Here is a 25377-nt window from a genome sequence, read left to right as displayed (position 1 = left end):
CTCGGCATCGCTGCCAGACCCTGCCAGGGCGTCTGTTCCCCAGGTGTGTCCCCTGTGATTCAACCAAGACCTCGCATCTGCTCGGGGACATCCCCTCCCGTGCTGTTTTCTGCACCCAAGGGTGCTCGGGCACCCCCGTTCCCCCCGCCCCGGGGAGTGGAGGTGGGGGTTCTCACACCACCCAGCTCCAGGATGCTCTTGCAGCCTGGGTTTCCCCAGGGAAGTGCTCTTGATATTGGGAAGCCCCATTTCAACGAGCCCTTGGTAGTGCGCAGGGCCAGCGAAAGACCTGGCGGGGCTGTGCCGGGCATCGCCGGCGTTAATCCGGGCACTGAACCGGGCTGACGAGGGATGCCGCGGGGTCGGGGGTCACCGGCAGCCCCCGCCACGCTCGCTTAGCATCCTCGGTGGCGCGGGTCCTGCGCGCTTCCCCCCGGCCGCCTAATCATTTATGGCGAGCTAATTAATAAGCTGGCTGTGCCCCGCGATGCACGGCTTCCTACGGGTTGCAGCGAGAGGCAGCTTTGCTCCTCCCCGTCACTCCTGCCGCTGACTCTGCCCACTGAGCCGCACGAAGAGTCGAGGAGGAGAAATGGAGGGGGAATTGGCCGGGAGCAAAGCCTGGCTGCCCTCGCTGCTCCTGGCGCTGCTCGGCCTCGGGCCAGGTGAGTGCGTGGGCGGCCGCCGCCGCCGAGCCCTCGTCCCGCGGGAGCCTCGTGGCAGGGGGCTGGTGACGGGGTGGGCTGCGGGCAGGGATGCCGACCCCATCCTGCCTTCATTCCCTGCCTGCTACCGGCTAATTGCAGCCCACCCCGCTGCTACCCCTCCATCCCTCCACGTTCCCGGCCGGGCGTGAGATGGTTTCTGGAACGCTGGCTCAGCGGTCCAGCTTTAACGAGAGGTTTCGTAACGAGGTGGCGACCGAGCGGCCGCAGACCCCGCCGGCTCCATCCCCCTGCGTGGGTCCCCTTGCCCCTAACGTGGCTTCTGTCGGGTGTTGCTGTCGCCCCACGGAGCCCTTTAACCCCCCGGGGCCGTGCCAGATCCAGCTGCGAAGCAGCTCCTTACGTAAAGCAGGAGCGAGGAATCCCCTTAATTCCCAGCGTGCTAATCCACACATTTAATAATTCCTATAAAACCTCCAATTCCTACAGAAAGCATCTAATAGTACGGGCAGATTAGCGGGGGGGGGGGGGAGTGGGGGGTGGTGGTTATCTTCCTAACGATTAATTAGCTTCACGAGCAAGACGGGCTGTCGCCAGCCATCGGGCAGGAGGGCTGTGGCACAGGGTGCCAGCCCTGCCACGCTGATGACAAATATCTGACCCAGCTAGATGGAAAATAGGCTGTTAGCGATGCTTCAGAGTTTTCCAGCTGCTTTCTTTGATCAAAATTATTTGCTATCGGAGTGGAAGGGAAGGAGGGGGGGGGGTGGTGATGAGAAAGAGCAAAACCTGGGCTCGTGGTGAATAAACCTTGGGCTAAAAGCAGCCCCGTAGCTCTATTTTTTAGGGTCTGATAGAGACCCGAGTTGGATTAATCCGGGTGCCGAATGCATCATGATGCATCGAGCGTCAACGTTTTTATCCCTTTCCCTCGCCCGCCGGATCCTGCCGCGGGGTCGGGGCTGCGGAGACTCGGGTTCCCCAAATCCTGGGGTAAACAGGATGAGCCGGGAGGATGCCGGGGAGGTGAGCCGGCGGCTGTGCTTGGCAGAGGCCTGGCACCAGCCAGCTTTTCCCAGCCGTCATTTCCTCCAACGGCTCGTACAATAGCGCGGGGGCGGCCGGCGGGGACCCCCCCCCCCCCTTCCCCGGAGAGCCACGGCCGGCGGATGTGCCACGGGAGGGTGGAAAACGCCGGGAGGGGTGCAGGGAGGATGCCCGTGTCGCTGCCCGTGCTGCTGCCTGCGCCGCTGCCTGCCCCGTGCCCTACGTGAGCAGCCCCCGGTTTAAATGCGGTGGGCAGCGCCGCTGGGTGAGGCACGGCCGACGGACAGACGGACAGCGGGCAGACGGGGCACACGTGTACCGCCAGCCTTCGCATGGCTGCAAGCGAGGGATGGAGGAAGAAGCATCTGCCCCAGCTCCTCCGTAAGAAGCCCGATGAGCTTCTGCAGCTCCTTTCTACCGCTCAGGGTGGTGGCTGTCCCCTCCTGTCCCCCCACCCAGGACCCCAAACCCGGCACCTCGGGACCCACAGCTTCCCCCTCACCACCCCACTGATCCCCCCACATCCTCCCACTCCCACGTACAGGCTCAGCATCTTCCCTCCAGGCTTAGCGAGAGCCACGCGGTGACGGTGCCCACGGCCGGGGCAGCTTCACGGGGCCCCGAAAACTTCGCAGTCGCCCCGGGGAAGCGTCAGAAATTTGTGGTGGGGTTTAAGATTCGGCTGGAAGAATGGGAATCGAGCATGGGATAAGCAGGATCAGAGCAACAAAAGCTCCAGCGACGTGGAGCGCTTCTTACAAAGCGAAGCAAAGAGGCAGCTTGTAATGTGGGGCTGCTGGAGGGTTTTATACAAAGTAAATACTCGGATGTCTGTGTTTAATCTGCTTTAATATACAGGCACATCTGCTTCGGCCTCCTGCGGGTGGGGGAGAGGAGGGGAGGCGGCGGGACCGGGGAGGGGGGGCACCGAGGAGATGCAGGACCCATCAACCCGGCCATCGTTGGGTCCCATGCCAGCGGGGCCGGAGGGTAAAGCCGCTCGCCCCCATCTCGCCATCCCAACGGCTGGGCATCCCAGTCCCTGCGTGGGACAAGGACAGGGAGAAGGGGAGGCTGTTATCCCGGTGGCAGAGGGGCGTGGGGGGCCGCGGGGGCCGGGGCCGGCAGAGGAGACAGCTTGTAGGTAGGCGGGAGCTGCCAGGAGCGAGGGAGGTGGTGCCGAGCAGCTCCTGGCGTGATTTTGCAGAGAGCTGTCGATGCTGCCAAAAAAAAAAAAAACAAACCCCCATGGTAGAGGCTCAGATGGAGGGGCTGAAACCAGCCCCTCGGGCTGGGGGAGCCGCCCGGGATGGAGGCAGCAAACTCCATCCCTGCGGGAATCGCCCGGCATCACGGAGGTGGCTCCAGCTCCTCCTGGGTCCAGCATCCCCCCCCCAAGCCCCGTGCAGGGACCCCCGCAGTCGTCCCCGCTCTCCCCCATCGCCTTAACCCTTGTCGATCTTTCGTAGGCATCTTGGCCGAGGCGCGTTTTAAGGCGGACAATGAGGTTTTGCAGATGCTGGCTGGGAATTCCTCCCAGACTCTGTTGGAGCGTTGTTCTGGTGAGAGCCCGGGCGCAGCCCCGGGGACGGCCGCGTTCAGATGGGGCACCCGCATCTGAACCAGTAGATGCTTTTATTTTTTTGGGCACCCAGTCTCCAAACCCAGCATCCTTCCCTCCCTACCGCATCAGGAGGCAGCTCCGTTGGGATACGGGGTCTTTTGGGGGGGACATCCTTGTCCCCAGCCCGGAGAGGGACCGGCCGGCGGAGAGGAGACCAGGCGGCTGCATCAGGGCAGGGAGATGCTGCTTCTTCCCCCTGAAATGGGACCCGTCCCCGAGGGTCCTTCTGTCCCTGTCTTGTCCCTGCTGTCCCCACCTTGTCCCCCCGCGCCCGGTGACTTTCTGCCTTGTCCGCAGAGCTCCTTTTCGGCCAAGCCAGGGCGCAGCCCCGGCAAGTGAACGGCGTCCTGGGGAGGTCCGTGCTGCTCTCCCCGGCTCTGCCCCCCAACAAGACGGTGAAGGAGATCGAGTGGAGCTTTTCAGCCGGCGCCGGTGCCACCATTCAAGTGGCAGAGTTCGGCCCCGGCGGCTTCGAGCGCCCAGACCCCAAGGACCGGTTCAAGGACCGGCTGGAGATGCTCAACGAGACGGCGCTGAAGATCGAGGCCCTGGAGCGGGGCGACAGCGGGGTCTACGGGGCTCGGATTAAACTGCACCCGGCGCTGGTGGAGGATCAGTTCTTCAACCTCTCCGTCTACGGTGAGCGGCCGCACGCTGGGGTTTGGCAGAGGTGCTGGGGGCAAAAAAAGAAAGCCCTGAGTGCGAGCGCTAAGCCCTTTACAGGTGGGGAAACTGAGGCACGGAGCAGTGATGGGGTTGATCAGGGTTAGGTTAGACCCCAACCTTTGCACCCCAGTGCCTGCAGCCCCTCAAGCTCTGCAAAAGGCCAAATCCTGCCACCCCAGGGGTCCCCGGGGTGGCCGTGCCGTGCCCCGCCGGGGACAAGCATGATGGTGAGGATGAGCAGGGTGGAGAAATCCCTGTCGTCCCGCGCTGATCCGTCCCCTCCATCGGACGCAGAGTCGGTGCCGAGTCCCCGGACCCGCAGCCAGCTCCTGGCCAGCACCCTGGAGTGGTGCAACCTGACGTTGCAGTGCCAGGGCGCCGGCAAAGGCGCCGTCAATGTCACCTGGAAGAGGGACAACGTCATCCGGGACCTGACCTCCGACGGCCACCAGCTCTCCCCGGATGGGACCACCCTACGGGTGACCCTGCCACCCACCGCCGCCAACGTCACCTACGCCTGCACCGTCAGCAACCCCGCCGATCAGAAGGTCGTCCTCTTCGACCTGCAAGCCATCTGCCAAAGCGGAGGTGAGACCCTCGCCCCGGGGATGCGCAGGGGGGTCCGACACCAGCCGGCTGGCCCGGCACGGGGCTGAGACCCTCGCCCCGGGGATGCTCAGGGGGGTCCGCCAGCGGGGCCGGCGGGGGGGACCTCGCCCGGGATGCTCAGGGGGGTCCGACACCAGCCGGCTGGCCCGGCACGGGGCGAGACCCTCGCCCCGGGGATGCTGAGGGGGGTCCGACACCAGCCGGCTGGCCCGGCACGGGGGTGAGACCCTCGCCCCGGGGATGCTCAGGGGGGTCCGACACCAGCCGGCTGGCCCGGCACGGGTGAGACCCTCGCCCCGGGGATGCTCAGGGGGGTCCGACACCAGCCGGCTGGCCCGGCACGGGGGTGAGACCCTCGCCCTGGGGATGCTCAGGGGGTCCGACACCAGCCGGCTGGCCCGGCACGGGGTGAGACCCTCGCCCGGGATGCTGAGGGGGTCGACACCAGCGGCTGGCCCGGCACGAGGGTGAGACCCTCGCCCCGGGGATGCTCAGGGGGGTCCGACACCAGCCGGCTGGCCCGGCACGGGGTGAGACCCTCGCCCCGGGGATGCTCAGGGGGGTCCGACACCAGCCGGCTGGCCCGGCACGGGGTGAGACCCTCGCCCCGGGGATGCTGGGGGGGTCCGCACCAGCCGGCTGGCCCGGCACGGGGTGGGCTCAGCCCTTGGCGAGGGGTTGGTACCGCTCAGTGCCTCTCTCTGCCCTCCCAGGGGGACAGACGTCCTTCTCGAAGTCGGGGTACATCGTCCTGACCCTCATCCTGCTGGCGGTGAGCTTGGGGGGAGCCTTCTGGTGCTGGCGGATGAATAGCGAGAAGGCGGCAGACCCCGGCAAGTGAAGAGCCAGCATGGCTTTGGGGGAGGCTGGGGGATTGGGGAGGGGGGTATTTCCCGGTCCCCCCCCTGACGCCCCGCTCCCCTGCAGCTGCCACCCCCACGGTGCCCGCCGAGGAGAGCCCCTCCGACCCCCAGTACGCCGAGATCGTGCGCCGGAGCCCCCCGGAAGGTAATGATCAGGTGAGGCCCCTGGGGGGGCTGGGGGCTGCCACCCAGGGAGAGCTGTGCCAGGGGTTCCCAGCCATGCTGGGGGGTCCCAGTCAAACTGGGGTCACAGCCACACTGGGGGTCCTCAGCCATACCAGGGGTCCCGGCCACACCGGGGTCACAGCCATGTCGGGGCCCGGACACACGGGGGTCCCGGCCACACCAAGGTCATGGTCACATTGGGGGTCCCAGCCATGCTGGGGTCCTGACAACCCCGGGGGTCTCAGCCATGCCAGGGGTCACGGCAACACTGGGGGTCCCGGCCACACCAGGGGGTCCTGGCCACACTGGGGTCCTGGCCACACCAGGGGTCCCAGCCACACTGGAGTCACGGCAACTCCTGGGGGTCCCAGCCACACCAGGGTCCCGGCTATGCTGGGGGTCCCAGCCACACCGGAGTCATGGCCACACTGCGGGTCATGGCCATACTGGGGGTCCCAGCCACACTGGGGGTCCCAGCCACACCAGGGTCCCAGCTATGCTGGGGGTCCCAGCCCCACCAGAGTCATGGCCACACTGCGGGTCATGGCCATACTGGGGGTCCCAGCCACACTGGGGGTCCCAGCCACACCAGGGTCCCGGCTGTGCTGGGGGTCCCAGCCACACCGGAGTCATGGCCACACTGCGGGTCATGGCCATACTGGGGGTCCCAGCCACACTGGGGGTCCCAGCCACACCGGAGTCATGGCCACACTGCGGGTCATGGCCATACTGGGGGTCCCAGCCACACTGGGGGTCCCAGCCACACCAGGGTCCCGGCTGTGCTGGGGGTCCCAGCCCCACCAGAGTCATGGCCACACTGCGGGTCATGGCCATACTGGGGGTCCCAGCCACACTGGGGGTCCCAGCCACACCAGGGTCCCAGCCATGCTGGGGGTCCCAGCCACACCAGAGTCATGGCCACACTGCGGGTCGTGGCCATACTGGGGGTCCCAGCCACACTGGGGTCCCAGCCCCACGGGACACCCATGGGTGCAGGCTGGGCTCCGTGCCGGGGCAGAGCATCCCGCAGGCGCTCCCCAGGGCTGGGGAGGGGAGCGGGGCCGGCGGGTCCCTCACCAGCCCCCCAATTTCTGCTGCAGGGCCTCAGTCACCCCGAAAATAACCAGGAGCGGAGCCCGCCGCAGAAAGCACCGGTCACCACCGTCTACGAGCAGATCCACCGGGCACCAGAGGACACGGCCGAGGAGGTGACATAGGCCCTCAGGTGCGGGGGGGCTGTCCCCAAAAGGGGACCAGTGCCGGGGGCGGGGGGGGTCTGCATGTGGGGACCCCCCGAACCTCCATCACCGCACGCTGCGGAGGCTGAAGGGCTCCTCTCTCCCGCAGGCACCCGCAGAGCCGGAGCATCGGGATTTCCCGGAAGGGCTGTAAAGTGCGTTGTGTGCCAAACCCGAACCCTCCAGCCCCCGTTTCGGCTCCGGGGATGGGAGGCACCATCTCGGGGCGATAGCCGGCCGGACGCTTTCCCCCCCACCTCCGGTTTCTCTCCAACCTCCTCGTCTGACACCCCTCCGAGACTGTTTGGGGAGCGGGATCCCGGACCGAGACAGAGATGAACGGCGACGAAGCTGAGGGACCCTCCGTGGTCCCCGGATGCCCTGGGATGCTTCGGGATGGGGGGGGGGACACACACCCCAGGGTTCACCTCCCACGTGCCGCCGCTGCCGGGCTTGGCCGGGGCTGGGGGCATTGGGGAGGGCAGGGGCACATCCCGGTGCCGGCCAGGCCATGCCGCTTCAGCACGGTACTGCGGGGCCAGGATGAGACCCCCTGGGGCAGAGTGACACCCCCCCCCCGTCCCCCATCCACCCCTCCCCAGCCCCCCCCCAAACCTCCAGCTCCCCCCCGGGGCCTCGCAGGGACCCTCCGTGGGGAGATGCCCACGTTGGGTGGACCTACCCACCCGCTTCGCCGCTGCCACAGAGACACGGGGCGGGGGACACCGGGGTGTCCCCCCAAACCCCGTCCCATGCGGCTCCACTGGAGCGGACCCGGGTGGCATCTCTGGGGCCACGGAAGGATGCGGAAGGGACCGTCGCCTGCGCAGATCCACGGAGAAGCATCCCCCGTTCCCACCCCCCGTAGCCGTTGCCCGTGCAGCCCGTGCACCGTCGCGACGGAGTGTGTGTGGGGGGGTCTCACTGCCTGTGTGTCCAGCACCTACTGTCACGGGGCCCCTCGCTCGGCCAGACCTCCCGCCGTTGTAAAAAGAGCAAATAAATGTTGGTGAGATCACAGGGGAGAGCTGACGGCGGAGTGGGCACGCGTGGGCACGCGTGGAGGTGCGCACGCGTGGAGGCGTGCCTGCGTGGAGGTGTGCGCGCGTGCACGTGCGCGCCCGTTTCCTCTCCGTCCGTCCGCACGCGGACCCGTTGCAGTAAAAGCATCCCCGGGGGCCGTGCAAACCGCCCAGGTTTGGGGCTGCACCTCGAGAAACCTCAGCCCGGCCCCCCACGCACAGGGGGGGTGACGCAGCCGCCTCTCACTTCCCTTTTGGGAAAGGCAGCAGTGGCAGCGGCGTGACCTCTGCTCGTGGTCCCTGGGCTGCCTGGGGCCAACCCGGCCCCCCACATCCCCCCCCCCTGCCCCCCGAAACCCGGGGGGCTCTCGCAGCCTCACCCTCCATCGCAGGCAGGACACAGCGGGAGCCCCGAGGGGTGACAGCCACCGTGGGGACAGGGCAGGGCTGTCCCCAGAGACCTGCTCCTCTTTTACATGTCTCCTGCTGCTGCTGCTGGGGGGGTTCTGGTTCAGTGAAAGCTTCTCAAGCAAAGACTTTGCTGGTGGCGGGGAGAAACCGGCTGAGCCCCCAGCGGGAAACGCAGCCTTGGTGTGGGTGACAGGACACCCCGGGTGTGGGGGGACAGGACACCCTGGTGCAGGGGGACAGGACACCCCGGGTGTGGGGGACAGGACACCCTGGTGCAGGGGGACAGGACACTCCAGGTGCGGGAGGACAGGACAACCCGGGTGCAGAGGGACAGGACACCCTGGGTGCAGGGGGACAGGACACCCTGGGTGCAGAGGGACAGGACACCCTGGGTGCGGGAAGACAGGACACCCCGGGTGCAGAGGGACAGGACACCCCGGGTGCAGGGGACAGGACACTCCGGGTGCAGGGGGGACAGGACACCCTGGGTGCGGGAAGACAGGACACCCCGGGTGCGGGGGGACAGGACACCCTGGGTGCAGGGGGACAGGACACCCCGGGTGCGGGAGGACAGGACACCCTGGGTGCAGAGGGACAGGACACCCTGGGTGCAGGGGGACAGGACACCCCGGGTGCAGGGGACAGGACACTCCGGTGCAGGGGGACAGGACACCCTGGGTGCAGGAGGACAGGACACCCCGGGTGCAGGGGGACAGGACACCCTGGGTGCAGGGGAGAGGACACCCTGTGTGCGGGAGGACAGGACACCCCGGGTGCAGGGGAGAGGACACCTGTGTGCGGGAGGACAGGACACCCGGGTGCAGGGGAGAGGACACCCTGTGTGCGGGAGGACAGGACACCCCGGGTGCAGGGGACAGGACACCCTGGGTGCGGGAGGACAGGACACCCTGGGTGCAGAGGGACAGGACACCCTGGGTGCAGGGGGACAGGACACCCCAGGCACCAGGAGCCCAACCAGGACATTTCCAAGCCGACAGGGACCCTCTCCCCTCGATTTAAAGGCAGGCAAACCCTCCTCGGGAGGAGCAGCCACCCCAGCTCAGCCCCACAGTGGGGACAAGGACTCCTCCTTATCCCGGGTGTCCTGGGTTCCACGCAGGCAGCCAGCCCAGCTGGTATTATTTACCCAACAGCAGGCAGCAGCAGGCAGCAACAGGCAGCATCCGGCTCCTTCCTTTTTTTACGGCACCTGGTTCCCAGGGGGACAACAAGGGCTGGGCAGCGGGGACCAGCCGGGGACCAGCCCCAAAGCCTTGGTGCAGCAGGAGGGAGAGATCCCACCGACCCATGGCCGGGCCACGCCGGCGGGGGCTCGGCGATGTCCCCTCGGTGTCCCCGTGGTCTTCTTGCATCACCCCCGCCCCGGGGAAGGTGTGTTGCTCTATGTGGGTAGATTTGCATGTTCGCTGCCTCCAAGCCGGTACGTAGAGCTGAGATCAAGGCTTCGAGCTCGCAGCGTTGGAGCGATGGGGATGTCACCCGGCCGCCCACGTCCCCCCGTCCCCTGGCTGCTGGCTCCGCTCCTCATAGTGGCAGGTAGGTGTGAGGGGAGGGCAGCAGCCACGCTGGGAGGGGACCACGGCTGTTCCAACGCTTGCGAACCCCCCCATTTATGAGCAACCCCCATTTATGAGCGACCCCCATTTATTAGCGACCAGGCGGCGGTGGGAGAGAGCTGGGGAGCGCGGTTCTGGGTCCCAGCTGCAAAATGAACGCTAGCCTCAGGGCTTCAGAAAATACGTGAAATATTAAGGGTGAGAACAGGATTTCCCTCTGCGAAGGAGCCGGAAACGATGCACCAGGGCACCGGCGGTTCCTCGAGGGGGTGAGCCGGGGTGAGCCGGGGCGAGCCGGGGGCTGCTTGCTTGCAGCCGATGGGGGAAACGATGCGGGGCGTTGCTCAGCCTCCCCTCCTCGCTTTGCTGCCGGCATAAATCAACCCCCCCCCCCCGAGAGGTTTACGGTCCCCGGTGGGGCTGGGACCCCGGTGGGGCTGGGACCCCGGGGCCGGCGCTTGGGGCTGTTTGCTCCTTCTTCTGCTCCGCGGCTGCTGCTGGGCGCGTTCGGCTCGGCTAACGCGCCATAGGACAAGGGCAAATTAATTTTGGCGAGTTACGGAGGAAGGCAAGGAGGGGCGATCTCCCCTCTTTGTTTGCCTGCCTGTTTCTGCGAAGAGGAAGAGGGAGGCCGAAGGGTGGCTTGGCCCCAGGCTGCTCCCATGCACAGCATCGCTGCTACGTACCCGCTTCCTCGGAGGCGGGGGGGGGGGGGGGTTGCATCTTGCAGCCGTTGGGGCACCTGAAAAAGGCTCGATGGGTGCAATGAGTGGGCAGGGGCTGGGTGCTGCCTGGTGTTTAACCACCACCCAGCTGGGTGCCCCGGGGATGGCCGGCACGCGGTGGTGCCGCGGTCTCGCTCCCCATTGCCGGGCACGGCCGCTGAACCGAGCGCAGCATCCCGCCGGCACCCGACGCCGTGGTACCCGGGGGGGAGGCTGCAGCGGCTCCTCACGGCGTTCGGCATCTCGGAGCCACGTCCAGGAATGCTGCTGGGAGCATCTCGCTGTCACTCCAGGAATAAGGGGGGGGGGGCTGCACCCCAAAAACTCAGCGCTGAGCTGCCCCACAGCCCTGGATGGAGGGTCCCTGTCCCGACCGGGACCCGTGGGGAGGTTTCCCAAAGGTTTAACCTCAAACCTGCCCTGGTTTGAGCCCCGCTTGGGTGCAGGCATGGTGGGGAGAGCATCCCCGTCCTCTCCGTGAAGCCCTGTCATGGAGATGACCCGTGCACGGCGTGGCGTGACACGGGATGCCACTGGGACAACACAGGACGATGCTGGGAAGGCACCGCGAGCGCCCAGTGTGTCCCCCCCGGCGCCGGGGGATGCCCAGCCCCACGTGTGGTACCCGGCCGCTGGAGATGCTGGCAGGGGAGGTGATGGGTGTAGGATTAAATGAATCATCTCAGGCAGGCGCCGCGCTCTCATGACTAAGGCGCCGGTGGGCAGATGCCCATGAGTACCTCGGGTGGGGGCTGTGGGCAGGAACTGGGGGGGGTCTGCTGGGGTTCACCACCCTCCAGACCATCCCCGTCCCAGCCAGGCACTGCAGCCACCCAGCCCCAGCAAGTGAACGGCGTCCTGGGGAGGTCCGTGCTGCTCTCCCCGGCTCTGCCCCCCAACAAGACGGTGAAGGAGATCGAGTGGAGCTTTTCAGCCGGCGCCGGTGCCACCATTCAAGTGGCAGAGTTCGGCCCCGGCGGCTTCGAGCGCCCAGACCCCAAGGACCGGTTCAAGGACCGGCTGGAGATGCTCAACGAGACGGCGCTGAAGATCGAGGCCCTGGAGCGGGGCGACAGCGGGGTCTACGGGGCTCGGATTAAACTGCACCCGGCGCTGGTGGAGGATCGGTTCTTCAACCTCTCCGTCTACGGTGAGCGGCCGCAAAGCAGCGGGTGGTGGAGATGGGTTTACAGCCCCGGCGGGACCAGCCTGCAGGAGAGGCGATGAAACCCTTCTGCACCTGGAGTTATCAGCGCCCGGGAAAGGGGAAGAGAAATTGCTCTTGCTGCTGAGCATCTGTCACGAGGATTTTCCTGGGTTTATGACTAAACCACGATCCACCCCCACCTGCGCTTCCCCTTCCCGCACCCTCTTGCTGCCCCTCCAGCCCAGCTCACCCTCCCTGGGGTGTCCTCGGGGTGCCCCGGGTGTCCCCGGGCAGGCATGGGTCCTATGACAGGGTTTGTTTGCATCTTAAACAGGGCCGGTGCCAGCGCCGGAGATCCAGCACCGGCAGCTCTCCCGTACCGCCCAAGGGTGTAACGTCACCCTGCGGTGCTGGGTGCCGGCCGGCAGCGATGCTGAGGTTGCCTGGCAGCTCGGCAGCTCCCGCGGGATGCCGTGGGGACAGCTCTGCGAGGACGGCCGGACGCTGTCCCTGGTCGTGCCCGCCAGCGCCTTCAACTCCAGCTACACCTGCGTGGCCCGAAATCCCATCCAGGAGCGGAACGTCTCCATCCGCCTGGACACCCTGTGCCAGCAGCAGGGTAAAAACACCCCCCGGCACCCGGTCCCACCCGGCCGGTGGGGTCCTGGCACCCACCACGGCTTGTCCCCGCAGAGACGGATGGCTGGTGGAGGTGGCTCATGTGCCTGGTGCTGCTGGCTGTGGGTGCGGGAGCCCTGCTTGGCATCGTCTGGCTGTGGAGGAAGAGGAGGAGGAAGAAAGCAGCAGAGGGAGGTGGGCGCTGCTGGGTCAAGGCTGTGTCCTCGCAGCCGGGATCGCTTGGGAAACAAAGCTGGGAAAGAAGGAACCGGCTTTTTCCTTCGCTGTGGCTCTGCCTGCCTGCCCCTGCCTGCCCTGCCTGGACCAGGATGGCTCTGTGTCCCCCCCCTTCCCCGCATCCCGGCTCCCCACCCGGCCCCCCCTTGGCTCACCCTCGCCTGCTCTTCTCTCCGTAGCCACCCTCGCCTCCCCCTCCAGCGAGGATGCTCCGCCGGAGCTGGCATACGCCAGGATCCAGAGGAGAACCCCCCCGGAGGCAGAGGAGTGGGTGAGACTGGGGGGGGGGGGGGGAGAGGCCAGGGTCGAATTTGGCTCCTGGCCCATTGCACGGTGATGCCGGGCCCGAATTCGGCTCATACCGGGGCCAGGCTCCAGCTTCCAGCCCTTCCCTCCGGGCGCTGTGGCTGAGGGTCCCTCCAGGTCCCCAAAGACCCCTGAGCCGGGGGCTGCAGCCCCCTTCCTCAGCCCCATCGCCCTGGCAGCAGCTCCCGGCTCCTCATGATTTGCCCGGCATGGATGGGCAAGTGCCGCGAGGGGACATTGAAGGGCACTTTCCAGGGCCACCATGTCCCCGGTGGCTTGTCCCGGCTGGGGAGCGACCACGACCGTCCCCCTGCCGAAGGGCCGGTGGCTCAGGGGGGGGTCTCTCCTTCTTTTCTGGCCCCGAGCAGCAAGACCACCCCACCGTCAGCTACAGCCAGCTGCAGGCAGGCGCGGGCAGCTGGGCCGAGATGCTCGCCTAGCCCACCGCAGCCGGTGAGTACCGCCAGCACCTCGTCCATGCTGGCACTCGGAGGGGGGGCTCTGTCCTCATCCCACCACTCCCGGAGGGACCCGGCTCTGTCCCCGCACTGACTGTCCCCGCTTTGTCCCCAAGCAGGACGGAGCAGAAGGACGGAGACCACCGAGCCCCACGGTGCCGGGCGGCAGCGGCCGTCACACGGTGCTGTGGACTGACGGACACTCGTGTGTGTGTGTGTCCCCCCGCCGTGATGTCCCCACTCCTGTCCCCTCCCAGCTCCATGTCCCCCCACCTCTGCTGTGGGAGCGGAGCAGGACCTGGGGGGGGGGGGATGGCGAGCAGCGTCCCTGGGGGCTGCCACATCCCCTTTCCCCAAACCCAAGAGCAGCCCGGTGGGGACGGGGGTGCAGGATGGGCTGGAGGTGGGGGGGCCCAAACCCCCCCCCACCCCTTGGCTCACTGGTGACCCCAATAAAGGTGGGTGAAGGCGAGGTGTGGGTGGATTTATGGGGGCCAAACCCCCACCTTGGGGCACCCAGGGATGTGGGGCTCTGCAGCCTGGTGGGGGTCCCAGGCTGCCCTCCCTGCAGCGGGGTGGGGGGCTCTGGGTGATGGGGGGGGGGGCAGACACACAGCTCCCCCAGGAGCTGCAGTAAGGGGAGGGTGGGGGGGGCCCAGCACCCACGGGGACAGCACCCACGGGGTGGGGTGGGGGGAATAGCACCCACGGCTCTCTGCAGCATGTCAGGGGCTGGTCACGGGGTGCCCTCTCCCAAAGCGTGGGGCCCCCCCCCTGCGGCTCCCGGCTGCCTGCACCCCAGGGCTGGATCCTGCTCAGCCGGGTCCCCCCAGGGAGCCCCATCCCCGTGTGGCCTGGTCCCTGTAGGGCTGGATCCCCGCACAGCTGGATCCCGATACAGTCATACAGCTGCACAGCTGGAGCCCCGCACAGCTGGATCCTCATACAGTCACACCCCTGCACAGCTGGAGCCCAGTAAAGTAGGGCCTCTGCACAGCTGGATCCCCATGCAGTGGGATCCCAGTAAAGTGGGATCCCCGCACACCTGGATCCCCTTATAGCAGGATCCCCGCACAGCTGGATCCCTGCACAGCTGGACCCCCCTATAGCAGGGTCCCTGCACAGCTGGACCCCCCTATAGCAGGGTCCCCGTACAGCTGGATCCCCGCACAGCTGGACCCCCCTATAGCAGGGTCCCTGCACAGCTGGATCCCCGCACAGCTGGACCCCCCTATAGCAGGGTCCCTGCACAGCTGGATCCCTGCACAGCTGGACCCCCCTATAGCAGGGTCCCTGCACAGCTGGATCCCTGCACAGCTGGACCCCCCTATAGCAGGATCCCCGCACAGCTGGATCCCGGCCCAGCCAGACCCCCCTATAGCAGGGTCCCTGCACAGCTGGATCCCTGCACAGCTGGACCCCCCTATAGCAGGATCCCCGCACAGCTGGATCCCGGCCCAGCCAGACCCCCCTATAGCAGGGTCCCTGCACAGCTGGATCCCTGCACAGCTGGACCCCCCTATAGCAGGGTCCCTGCACAGCTGGATCCCTGCACAGCTGGACCCCCTATAGCAGGATCCCCGCACAGCTGGATCCCGGCCCAGCCAGACCCCCATATAGCAGGGTCCCTGCACAGCTGGATCCCTGCACAGCTGGACCCCCCTATAGCAGGGTCCCTGCACAGCTGGATCCCCATATAGCAGGGTCCCCACACAGCTGGATCCCCGCACAGCTGGACCCCCCTATAGCAGGGTCCCCGCACAGCTGGATCCCCGCACAGCCGGACCCTTCACACCCGCCGGGCCCTTCGCTTTCCGCCCTCGTTTGTCCCCCGCCGCCACCCGTCGCGGCGCGGGGCGGGGCGGGGAGGCGGGGCCGTACGTGCGCGCTCCCGCCCGCCCGGGCCGGAAGCGGAAGCGCGTGGGAGCGTGCCCGGAAGTGTGTGGGCGGTGGCGGCGGTTCCGGTTCCGGCGGCCGTGCGGGGGAGGCAGCGGCGGCGGCGGCGGCAGCAGCGAGGCGAGCGGCGCGCACCCCGCATCGGCACCGCGGCCCGGGCGCGCTCCGCCGCCCCACCGCACCCGCTTCACCCGCCGGACCCGGCCCGGCCCGCGCCGCCCCCGCAAGGTGGGTCCGGTGCCGGGCGCGGCCGAGCCGCCGCCACCGCCGCCTCTCGGCCTCCGGTGGGCCGCCCCGGACGCGCAGGCTCGATCGCGCTGGGGACCGGGGGACCGGCTGCTGGCGAAGCCTTGGCGAGGAGGGGGCCGAGGGGGCTGGTTACCGGAGGGGGGGGGGGTGGGCGGGGGAGGACGTGGGTGCCCCGGGAACCGGGAGGCCCTCGGTGAGGTGAAGGCCGCGGCGGCCCCGGCTGCCGGAGAGCTTTGGCGGCGATGCTAGGGATGGGGGGGGGGGCGGCTATTGGAGGTCTTGGGGGGGGAGAGAGAGTAAACGGGGAGCCCCGGTTACCGGGGGGCGCTCGGCGGGAGGGGCTGCGGGAACAGTGTATGGCTACGGGGAGCCGTAGCGAGGGACCCTCCCGGTAACCGGGCGTCTCGGTACGTAAGGAAGCTGGTGGGGGCGTACGCTTCCCGACGGCCGTGGGGGGGGGGGGGGAGGATGGACCCGGTAACCGGGAGGGCTGGGCGGGGGGGGGGGGGGTAGGGGCGACGGGGAGGCGGCGGCGGTGGCGGCCTGGGCCCTTCCCGGGGCTCCCCTGGAGGGATTTGGGGGGGGGCGGCGGTGCCGGCGCTGCCCGCCCGGGGCAGGGGAGGGAGCGGCGCGGCGGGCGGGCGGGCAGGCTGGGGCAGGCCGGCGGCAGGGAGCGGAGGGGGCGGCGGCGGCGGCGGCGGTGCTGCTGTAACGGGAGCCCGGCAGCCCGGACCCGACAGCCACCACCACCGCCGCCGCCGCGGCGCCTCGTCTCCTCCTGGCAGCCATTTACATACTTTGAACGTTTCAAAGCAGGAAAGCCCGGCGGGGCCGGAGCGGGGCCGGTTCCTCCCCGGGGGCTCGTCTGGCTGCCGGGCCTCGGGGAGGGAGGGGAGGGGGGGCTCCCCCGGAGCCGGTGGGCATCGCTGCTATTGCTCCCCGGAACCCGTTTTTATCTTTTTTTTGGGGGGGGGGGGGGGGAGCAGGACGGGCCACAACGCTTGATTTTCGAGGCGCTGGCAGGTAGCGCTTCGAGCGGAGCCCACCTAAAGCGATTGGAATCAGATGTGCCGGGATCAGGAGCCGGGATTTTTATTCGGCGGCCGTCCGTTCCCCCTCCCGCCCCCCCCCCTCCTCCCCCCTCGCTGCCATTTCCCTCGCTGGTACATCTGGGCGAGCTCAGCAGCTTGTGTATTTTGGCAGCGGAGCCCGTCTAGTAACAGAAGACAAACTGTGTTTGGCTTGTTTTGTCTGTCTGACGGCCCCGCCGCGTTTTCGTTCGCGGGCTTTAACGGCAGGGTAGGAGGGAGGCAGGGATTAAACGGCGGCTTTTTGGAAAGAGGGACGGAGATGATTACGGGCAAGGAGATCCCGGGTAGCGTCTCTGGGGACGGGCAGGGTTACGGCTCGAGGTGGTCTCTCCGGAGAAATTCCAAGCGCCTCCCGCGATAACGGCGCGTCGATGTCGCTGATGTCGATGTCGCTGATGCCGATTTCCTTCTGTTTCGCAGTCAGCAGGAGGGAGAAAATGAAAGCAGGCTGCAGCATTGTGGATAAGCCAGAAGGAGGAGGAGGTAAGGAAGTCTAAAGGCTGAGTTGTTCAGCTGTTACGAATTCTTTTCCCAGGATAAAGGAGCTCAGGCGGGATTAATTCCACCTCTCCCAAAAGCTCTCGTATGTGGGCAAAAGCCGTGTGTGAGTGAGGATCGATCAGATGTCTGCTCGTTGGGCTGTTGGCGAGTTTTTAAGAGCGCCGGGTTTAATATGCGAAGAAATCTTCCCGGAGATGTTTTATTTGTAAGGATTTGGGATCTCTAAGGTGGATCCCCCCCTCCGGGCTGGTACAGCTCGTGCCTGGTTTTGTCTCTGTCGCAGCCTGCGATAGGGGTGTGGGTGGCGTTGGAGCGTGATGTGACTTCTTCCACGCTGCCGGAGCCTGAAATTGTGGCCACGATGAGTTGGGGAGGAAGAAAAAAAAAAACAAAAACCCAACAAAACCTCGCGTTAGTAGTTGTGCTGGGAAACTATTCTGAGAAAGCCGAACTTGGCAGTCGCTCAGAAACATCTGCCGGCGCAGTCGAAGCTGGAGCGGGCTGCCGTGCTCTGAAATAAAGGGGAGCTGGAGTCGCTGAGAGCTATCCGCCCTCACCCCCCCTCAACATCGGCGCACCGAATGCTCAAATCCGGATTTTTTTGCCTTATTTCAGCTACCTGGAGTCCCAGTTGTAGCAATGGCTAAAGCTTTTGGGCTCCTTCCCACTGCTTCTCACGTTTCTGTCCCTTTTAGTTTTACCATGGGGTTTTTTGTGGTGGTTGCGGATTCTCCAAGGAGAGGGGGCTAAAAGGAGTGAGAAAACGGGCAGCAGAGTAGGAGAGCCGGGTTTCTCTGCTTCCACGTTGAGTGGTTAATAGAATTACAGCCCCCAGCGATGCTCTGTGGTCTCGCTCCGGAGAAAACAGGATAAATATGCAGTAGAGCTTGGCAGTTGTGAGCTCCTGTCGCTATCTGAATGACTTTTTCTTTTTCTTTTTCTTTTTTTTTTCCTTTTCTTTTGGCCCTTTCCAAGGTTATCATTTCCCAGAGTGGGCTTACAAGACCGAGTCCAGCCCCGGCTCCCGACAGATCCAGTTATGGCATTTCATCCTGGAACTGCTGCAGAAGGAGGAGTTTCGCCATGTCATCGCCTGGCAGCAGGGCGAGTACGGGGAGTTTGTCATCAAGGACCCTGACGAAGTGGCCCGGCTGTGGGGCAGAAGAAAATGCAAACCCCAGATGAACTACGACAAGCTGAGCCGGGCTCTCAGGTGAGCAGAAGTTTCCGTGGAGGCTCGGGGTTGGTAACGAGCCCTCCGTCTGTCCTTCCCTGCCTCATTTGGGTAACCGATTGTAGATATTCGGTCCCTGGTTCGGTGGCACCTGCATTTCTGGGAGGTTTGTATCAAATTTTGAGTTCTGGGATGCCGGATTGCTCGGGTAGGTCTGACTGTACTTGGGTGTGATTAGAGAGACAAGGGAAGGGTTCACCGTGCCGTGTTTTGCGTCACAGTGTAAATTTGCACCTCTACTTCAGGTTGTTATTATCGGGATGGCTTCCTTCCGGGGAGCCTTTCTGTCTCTTTTCTCAGCTTCCATTGCCGCTGCTGGCTTGAGCAACGAAGGTGTGGGAGGAAACCAGAGGAGTTACTCTATTACCACACCATCAAGGGTACCGTTTCAGAGAAAGCAACTCCCCTTTCTAACATAATTTGTACTTGCCTCTCTACCGCTAAATCCGTACGAGGCAGAGGTTTGGTGCCAGTCCTAAGGCGAGGGCCTGGGCTGGGTGTTTTCCGAGCCCTGCTGACACAAATTTGGCTATCTTTAAGATCACCCTCTGGCCACCAGTGTCCCTTTGTGTGAGACAGGAGCTGAGCGTTCCTCGCTTTGCACTTCATAACTCCGAAGCCTCCAGTACAGCTTTGCCCTCTTTTATTTAGACCCTTCTGTAGTTGTTGGGGTTTTTTTTCAGTTATCGCTGTGCATTTTGAAGTCAGAGAGTGGAAAACTAACACGACCCTCTGAAATATTGCAGCATTTCAAGCCTGTCACCTGCAGGAGTGGCTGGGTTCCTGACAGGTTCTGGCATTATCAGTCTGTAATGTGGACTTCGCTGCCTTACGCCCTCTGATACCTCCTGGGTGGAGCTGACAAAGACAAACAAGGCAGCAAACACAAGAGTCTCATACTGGAACAGGAAGGAAACAATAAATTGAATGGCACCGAGGCTGTAATTGGTGCCTGGGAGTGGAAAATAGCCTCCACCCGCCAACACTGATCATGTCTTGGCATCTTGATGCCGAGTGTGACAGCAGCGGGGCAAGAGCACTGCGGGTATCGGGAGCCTCTTACAGCTCGGGACCTGTGGCTCCTTCCCCCGTCCTGCTCGGAGCCGGCCCCGCTTTATTTGGTACACGCTGTGGCAACAGGCACCGTGTGTTAATTTACCTCCTAACTACAGAAAACAGTGGCGATGATCCGTGTGTAACAGCTTTGTTTGTCCCCGCTAGTACTCGGAGGCTGAGGACAAACAGTGGTGGTGTAAGTGGGGAGGAAGCTGCGGTGGGGATTGTACCCGCTGTCTCTGTGGCCGAGTTCTTCGGCCTTCGTTTGGTGCCGTGAAGAGGAGGAAGGGAGGCTGGCCGGCGAGCGGGGCTAGCACCGAGTGCCTGCCCTCAGCAGCCCCGATCAACGCTGCCCGCGAAGGCGAGGGAGCGTTTTTAATCCGAAGGTGCGAATGGGTGAAGAGAAGGGAAGCGACTTGCTCGCAGGCATGAGAGCAGCACAAACCAGCTCTCCCAATTTCCAGCCTGATGCCTTGTACGCTGTTACAATACCCCAGGCCTTGAAGATTGCAGAAATAAAAAACGGAATCTGAGGCTATCTGGGTAATTTGGTCCCTTTTGCTCAGCTCTGTCGTTACACTGAGTTTTGTTCTGCCCCAGCCCAGGTACGCGTTCCCCTCTTTCAGGTTTTGTGTCTTAGCACGGCTTCACCTGAATTTTCCCCTCCTGTTGTGGGTCCCGTAACGTTCCCCCGGCACTCGCAGCCCCACGTGGAGCGACCGCCCGTGTTTCGCTGGCTGCGGGGCGCTTGGCGCGGCTGGGAATAGGGAGGTAGTGCCAGGGCCATGGGGGATGCTTGTACGAGACCCCCCGGCCCATGGCACTGGTCCCAGTTTGGACAGGGGTGAGAACAGCATGTACAGGCTCGGCCTGTTGTTCAGCTTTCGCTTCCCTTCAGGATCTCACCTTTTCCCACATGTTCTAAGGAACATAACGACCTGTAAAATGGTTTGAAACCTGCTGCTAAAGAATGTGTTGTAAAAGGAGTGGGTGTCGTTTGGAAACTTCCCGATTGACTAATATTTTCTGGTATTAATAGCATAAATTCTCTGGGCAACTTCATTTTTATAGATGCATCAGAGGTGGATGTTGGTGGCGCTAAAAGAAACGAGACCTTTAAACAGATCACCACGTGCTTTGATTGAGCTCTTTAACTTTCGTTAACAGATACTATTACAACAAGAGGATTCTCCACAAGACAAAAGGCAAAAGGTTTACCTACAAGTTCAACTTCAACAAGCTGGTGATGCCCAACTACCCGTTCATTAACATTCGGCCTAATGGTGAGCGCGACTTCGGGGCTTCTTCTTTTAACTATCCTTGCTCCCGGCGTGTGGAACGGGGCCGGGCCCGACCCCACAGCCTCTGCAGATCCCCTATCAGTCATCTCCTACGCTTGAAAGACTGCCGGGGCAATCAGCGCTGCTGTGGTGGGAATGTCTGGACGTTGATAAAGCCTTATCTGGAGGGCTCTTTCCCTCGGGTTTGTCCCAGACGCATCTGCCCTTGTTTTCAGGGGAGACTGGAGGCATTTTGGTTTCCTATTTGAGCTTGCTTGTTGGACTGTCTTTATGGGTGCCGCGGGTTTGCTTTGCTTTGCTGTCGGAGGGGGCGGGTGTCCTTGGAATAAGAGGGTTTTAGTTCTCTTGCAGGGACCTTGCCTCGCTCACATGCTTGTAACGTAAGTTTATGGTGCCATATAAATGTGACCCTTCTTGACAAGGGGCTTAGAGGTGCCTGGCGAGGCACGCATGTGAGCGCTATCAGAAAGTTCGCAGCTTAACAGCAGTTTGCTCTCCTCCCTGCTTCTGCAAAGGACCCTTGTTTGCTTCGGTTCTGCTCCTTTTAAATCCAAAGGGAACTTCTCTTAACCAACTTCTATCTAGAGTTCAGAGGAGCGTAATAGCAAGCGCAGAGCAGTTTCCCGAGAAGAGTAGTAACTCGTCTGAGTTTGACTAAAATCACAGGTATTTCTCGATTCTCCCTGCGGCAGAACGGCGTGCTGACGTTCAGGATAACGAAAAAAAGGTTGGGAATGGAGCGTAATTGTTCCCTTCTCATCCTAAAAGGCCTTTGAGTCTCTTGCCAGGAGCAGTAGCAGGAGTTCACTCTGGGTTTGTCCCAGAGTCAGCAGTACTGCTGTGGTTTCTCTGGAAGAGGGTCCTTTGTTCACAAGATCCTTTTTGGTGGAGTTAAGTCCCCCCCATAGCTAGATTTCTACAGCTGGGGTGATTGCCTCCATAACTGCACAGCCACCACGCAACCAAGGAAATTAGTGGCCATCGAGCCCGTCAAAAAAAAAAAAAACCCCAACAAAACAAACCAAACCTTCTGGAAGTCATTACAGCGAGGCCCGAGACTGCAAACTCTCCGCAGCAAAGAAAGCGCGAAGGCAGAGGCGCCTGAGCCAGCCTTTCTCACAGCGCTCTGCGCTTAGCTCTCACCTCGTGAAGGGTGCCCCAGGGGAAGCCTTGAAGATTCGTCTAGCAGGGAGAGAGCAGGGGAAAGTGGGGATTGAATGTTGACTCTGAAACCCCGGCGGCTGAGAAAAACAGGTTACGTGTGGGCAAGGGTTATTTCTCGTCGGTGCTCGTGTAGCCTGTGCCGACGTACGGCGGTGACTGCTCGTTGATGCAGCGACCTGCATCCCTCCCCGCCCCTGGGGAGTCCCAGCACAAATGTGATTTCAAGGCATTGTCTTCTGAGCAAACAGGAACCCCGAAACGGGGCTGGGAGAATAGAACTACTCATAAAGGCGTTCTGCTTCACCTGTGTGGGACACGCTGCCTTTACGGCAGCGGGGAGAAGGAAACGTATTCTCCAGGAGTCCTTAGCCAAAGCACGGGGGTGTAAGATGTAGTACGAAGCTGCCCTGCAAATCTATAATTACTTGCAGCAACGAGTCTGGGCAGTTCCAGCTCAATATTGCTCACTGCTGTTCCTTTTCCCTGTTTGCAGCCACTCCCTCCTATCTCTGGGGCACGCATTTAAAAAAAGAAGTTTGGAGAACTGGAATGCACTTGTCTAATTACAACCTGTTTTCTTTCCTTCTGGCTGGGATGGGGGTTGGGATATCAAACCTGTTTGGGGCACTGGAATCGGGTTTCTTCTCTCGACTCTCGCTCGCGCAGTTTTGAAGGGAAGGGAGAATCAAGGGGCGCGTTGTGGAGGTGAGAAAGTGGGTGGAAGAATTTCGCCTCAATATGGCTCGTTGTGGCACGAGTAAGTCGTAGACAGGCGGCTCCGTAGGCACGGCGGTGGAAGAGGAGCCAGCGAGAGCTGGCAGCGTTACTGGCAGACACGTTGGAGAGAAGACGGCTTCCCAGAAAAGCACAAATCAGTGACTTGCAGTCAGCCCTGAGAGCTTGAGGTTTACCAGCAGCGCTTCTGCCGGTGGCGTTCGAGCGCGATTGCTTAACCGTGCTCGTAACGCACCGTTGCCGAGACGTTTTCTGGTTAAACCAGAGCCAGGAGGTCGGGGCTGGGGGGCGGAGGGGGGGGGGGGGGGGGGCATCCGAAAGTGGAAGTTATTTCAGTGGCACTGGAGGTTCACGAAACCTCAGCCCGGGGCGGAGAGAGAAGATTCATCCCCAGCAGTGGCAAGGTTTTGAGGTGGGCAGAGGAGACCGGAGCTGTGCAGGGGAAGGGAGCAGATGGGAAAGGCACCTCCCATCTAATCGTCTGCTGCGTTGTTGATAGAGCATGGTATTTTTGTGTTACTCTTCCAAACGCCTGCGGGTGCAGCCCGAAAAGCAGCTCTTTACGCGTGATTTAACTCCCTCGGCAACTGCACTCTTAACCATCTCCCGTACTCTTTCTCTTTTCCCCTCCCTGGCCCAGGTGTCGTGCCGCAGAGCGCTCCTCCCGTCCCCACGGCTTCGTCCCGCTTCCATTTCCCACCGCTGGACAGCCATTCTCCCACCGAAGATGCCCAACCCAGTCGGTTCTCCGGTGGGTCCCTGGTCGCATCCAACCCAGAAGCGTTGGGTGACGGCGGCGAGAGGAAGCCGGACATGCCGGAGCTGGAGGACGGCTCCTCGGATTGGCGTCGTGGCGTGGATCTCATGGCCTCGCGCAACGCCGTGGGCGCTGGTAGCATCAACCACCAGAAGCGCAAGCCTGATATTATGCTCCCTCTCTTCACCAGGCCCGGGATCTACCCGGATCCTCACAGCCCCTTTGCCGTGTCCCCTCTGCCGGGGCGCGGCGGGGTCCTAAACGTCCCCATCTCTCCTGCGTTGTCCCTGACTCCCACCCTTTTCTCCTACAGCCCCTCTCCGGGCCTCAGCCCCTTCACAGGTAGCAGCTGCTTCTCTTTTAACCCCGAGGAAATGAAACACTACCTGCATTCGCAAGCTTGCTCCGTCTTCAACTACCACCTGAGTCCGCGGACTTTCCCCCGCTATCCGCTCATGGTGCCACCACTACAGTGCCAAATGCCCCTCGAGGAGCAGCCCCAGTTCCCCATCAAGCTACAGCCTCCACCCGTGGGGCGCAAAAACAGAGAGAGACTGGAAAGCGCCGAGGAGCCGGCGGCCCCCCTGCTAGCTACTCCTCCTCCCAGGGTCAAGGTCGAGCCCGCGATGGACAAAGAGGCAGAGTCCGAAGAGCCGCCGGCAAAAGGAAAAGACAAAAGTGAGAGAGAGGAAGGCTCTGGCCTGGCAGCCAGCCTGGAAGAGGAGAAAGGGCCTGTGTTTGTCAGGCCAGCTGCCCCGTCGTGGCACCCAGCCCCGCCGGCACCCACCCAGGCCGGCTTCTCGGCCGAAGAATCCCAGGAGCAAGGGGAGAGCAGCGGGGAGAAGTCATCCCGAGAATCTGCCGGAGAATCGGGAGCGCAGGAGAAGAGAGAGGATGCCCTGATGCCTCCGAAGCTGCGTCTCAAGCGCCGTTGGAACGGTGACCGGCAAGCGGACGTCCCCGAGGAACGCCAGAACGGCCGAGTCCACTGGAACGGGGCGCTGGGCAGCCCGCACCTCGCGGCGGCTCCCAAGGCCGTGACGGCCACGGCTGCCTCCGACACCTAAGCCCCGGGGGAGCCTCGCAGTCCGTCTGTGCTGAAAACATCTGTGTATTTATGTAGCAAGGTTGCAGAGCGTGGGGGGCGGGCGGGGGGCTGGGGCTAGCCTGGTTTGGTAATTCTAGAAACTAGGGGGTTTGTGTTCTTTGTTTTCATTGTTGAATTGCAGGTGAGACGCGGTTGTCTTGCTCCGATCAGGAGAGGCGAGGGAAGCCGGCCGCCCTTGCGCGCGAGTTTCAGACCTTGCACGAACTCCAGCGGGGTTGAGGCCTCCACCGGGACGGAGGAACTCCAGACACGGTCTATTTTATATGCGCTCTAGTATTTATAGAAGCAGGAATCTCTGAATTCATCTAGTTCCCCTTTTTTTTTTTTTTTAATATATGGAGCCTGGTGCGATGGTGGGAGAGGATTTCCTGCCCGTTCGAGACGTGCTGTGCGTCAGCCTCGGAAGCCGTCTGTGGTTTTTTTGGGGGGGGGGGGGGAGGCTGGGTTATTGGAATATTGCGTTGTCTGTGGAGCGGGGAAGGTTGCAGAAAAAGACGCGACTCGGAAAGTCGCCGGCGAGGTGGGACGGTGTTGGAGAGGGAGCCGTGTTCCCGGCGAGCGGATTTCGGTAGCGCTTCGGGATACGTTAGTCGTCCTTTTCGCCTTTCTGAAATACTGCAGAAGCCATGAGCAAAAGATTTTTTAAAAAAAAAAAAAAAAAAAATCTTTCAGGGAAGGGAGTGGGGTGGGAAAAAAAAAATAACCTAATGCCTTTAATAGACGCATTAAAATGTACCCTAGGTTTTGTTTTTTTTTTTTTTTTCTTCTCCCCCTAATTGTATGGGTGGAGTTGGGAGTGATTGGAAGATTAACACTGAAATGATTGTGGTGAGTTCATAGAGAAGGAATGACAGGAGCTTTGTTAAATCTTATTTCCTTTGTTTGGTTCCCCTATCACTTTGACTCA

General features: G+C 63.1%; 3 protein-coding genes across 3 annotated transcripts; all 3 read left to right on the top strand.

Moving 5' to 3' along the window:
* The first annotated feature begins 592 nt into the window (after positions 1-592).
* On the top strand, positions 593-6856 carry LOC127026899 (SLAM family member 5-like). Its single transcript, XM_050912195.1, has 7 exons — positions 593-665; positions 3182-3274; positions 3634-3975; positions 4297-4590; positions 5325-5444; positions 5539-5630; positions 6740-6856. Exons 1-7 carry the CDS (start codon positions 593-595, stop codon positions 6854-6856), a joined length of 1131 nt encoding a protein of 376 aa, XP_050768152.1.
* A 4482-nt stretch (positions 6857-11338) lies between these two features.
* LOC127026898 (SLAM family member 9-like) lies at positions 11339-12293 on the top strand (the record flags this gene model as incomplete). The annotated part of the gene is made up of 2 exons (XM_050912194.1): positions 11339-11762; positions 12094-12293. Coding segments are annotated over exons 1-2 (624 nt in total), but the record flags the coding sequence as incomplete, so codon positions are not given.
* Positions 12294-15444: 3151 nt separating this feature from the next.
* Positions 15445-24497, top strand: LOC127026983 (ETS translocation variant 3-like). The gene is made up of 5 exons (XM_050912319.1): positions 15445-15502; positions 17035-17097; positions 18091-18328; positions 20573-20688; positions 23246-24497. Exons 2-5 carry the CDS (start codon positions 17052-17054, stop codon positions 24427-24429), a joined length of 1584 nt encoding a protein of 527 aa, XP_050768276.1. The 5' UTR covers positions 15445-15502; positions 17035-17051; the 3' UTR covers positions 24430-24497.
* The last annotated feature ends 880 nt before the right edge of the window (positions 24498-25377 follow it).

This window comes from Gymnogyps californianus, chromosome 29 (genome assembly GCF_018139145.2).
Source record: "Gymnogyps californianus isolate 813 chromosome 29, ASM1813914v2, whole genome shotgun sequence".
Taxonomy (NCBI): Eukaryota; Metazoa; Chordata; class Aves; order Accipitriformes; family Cathartidae; genus Gymnogyps; species Gymnogyps californianus.
This window is presented reverse-complemented; position numbering and strand designations above follow the sequence as displayed.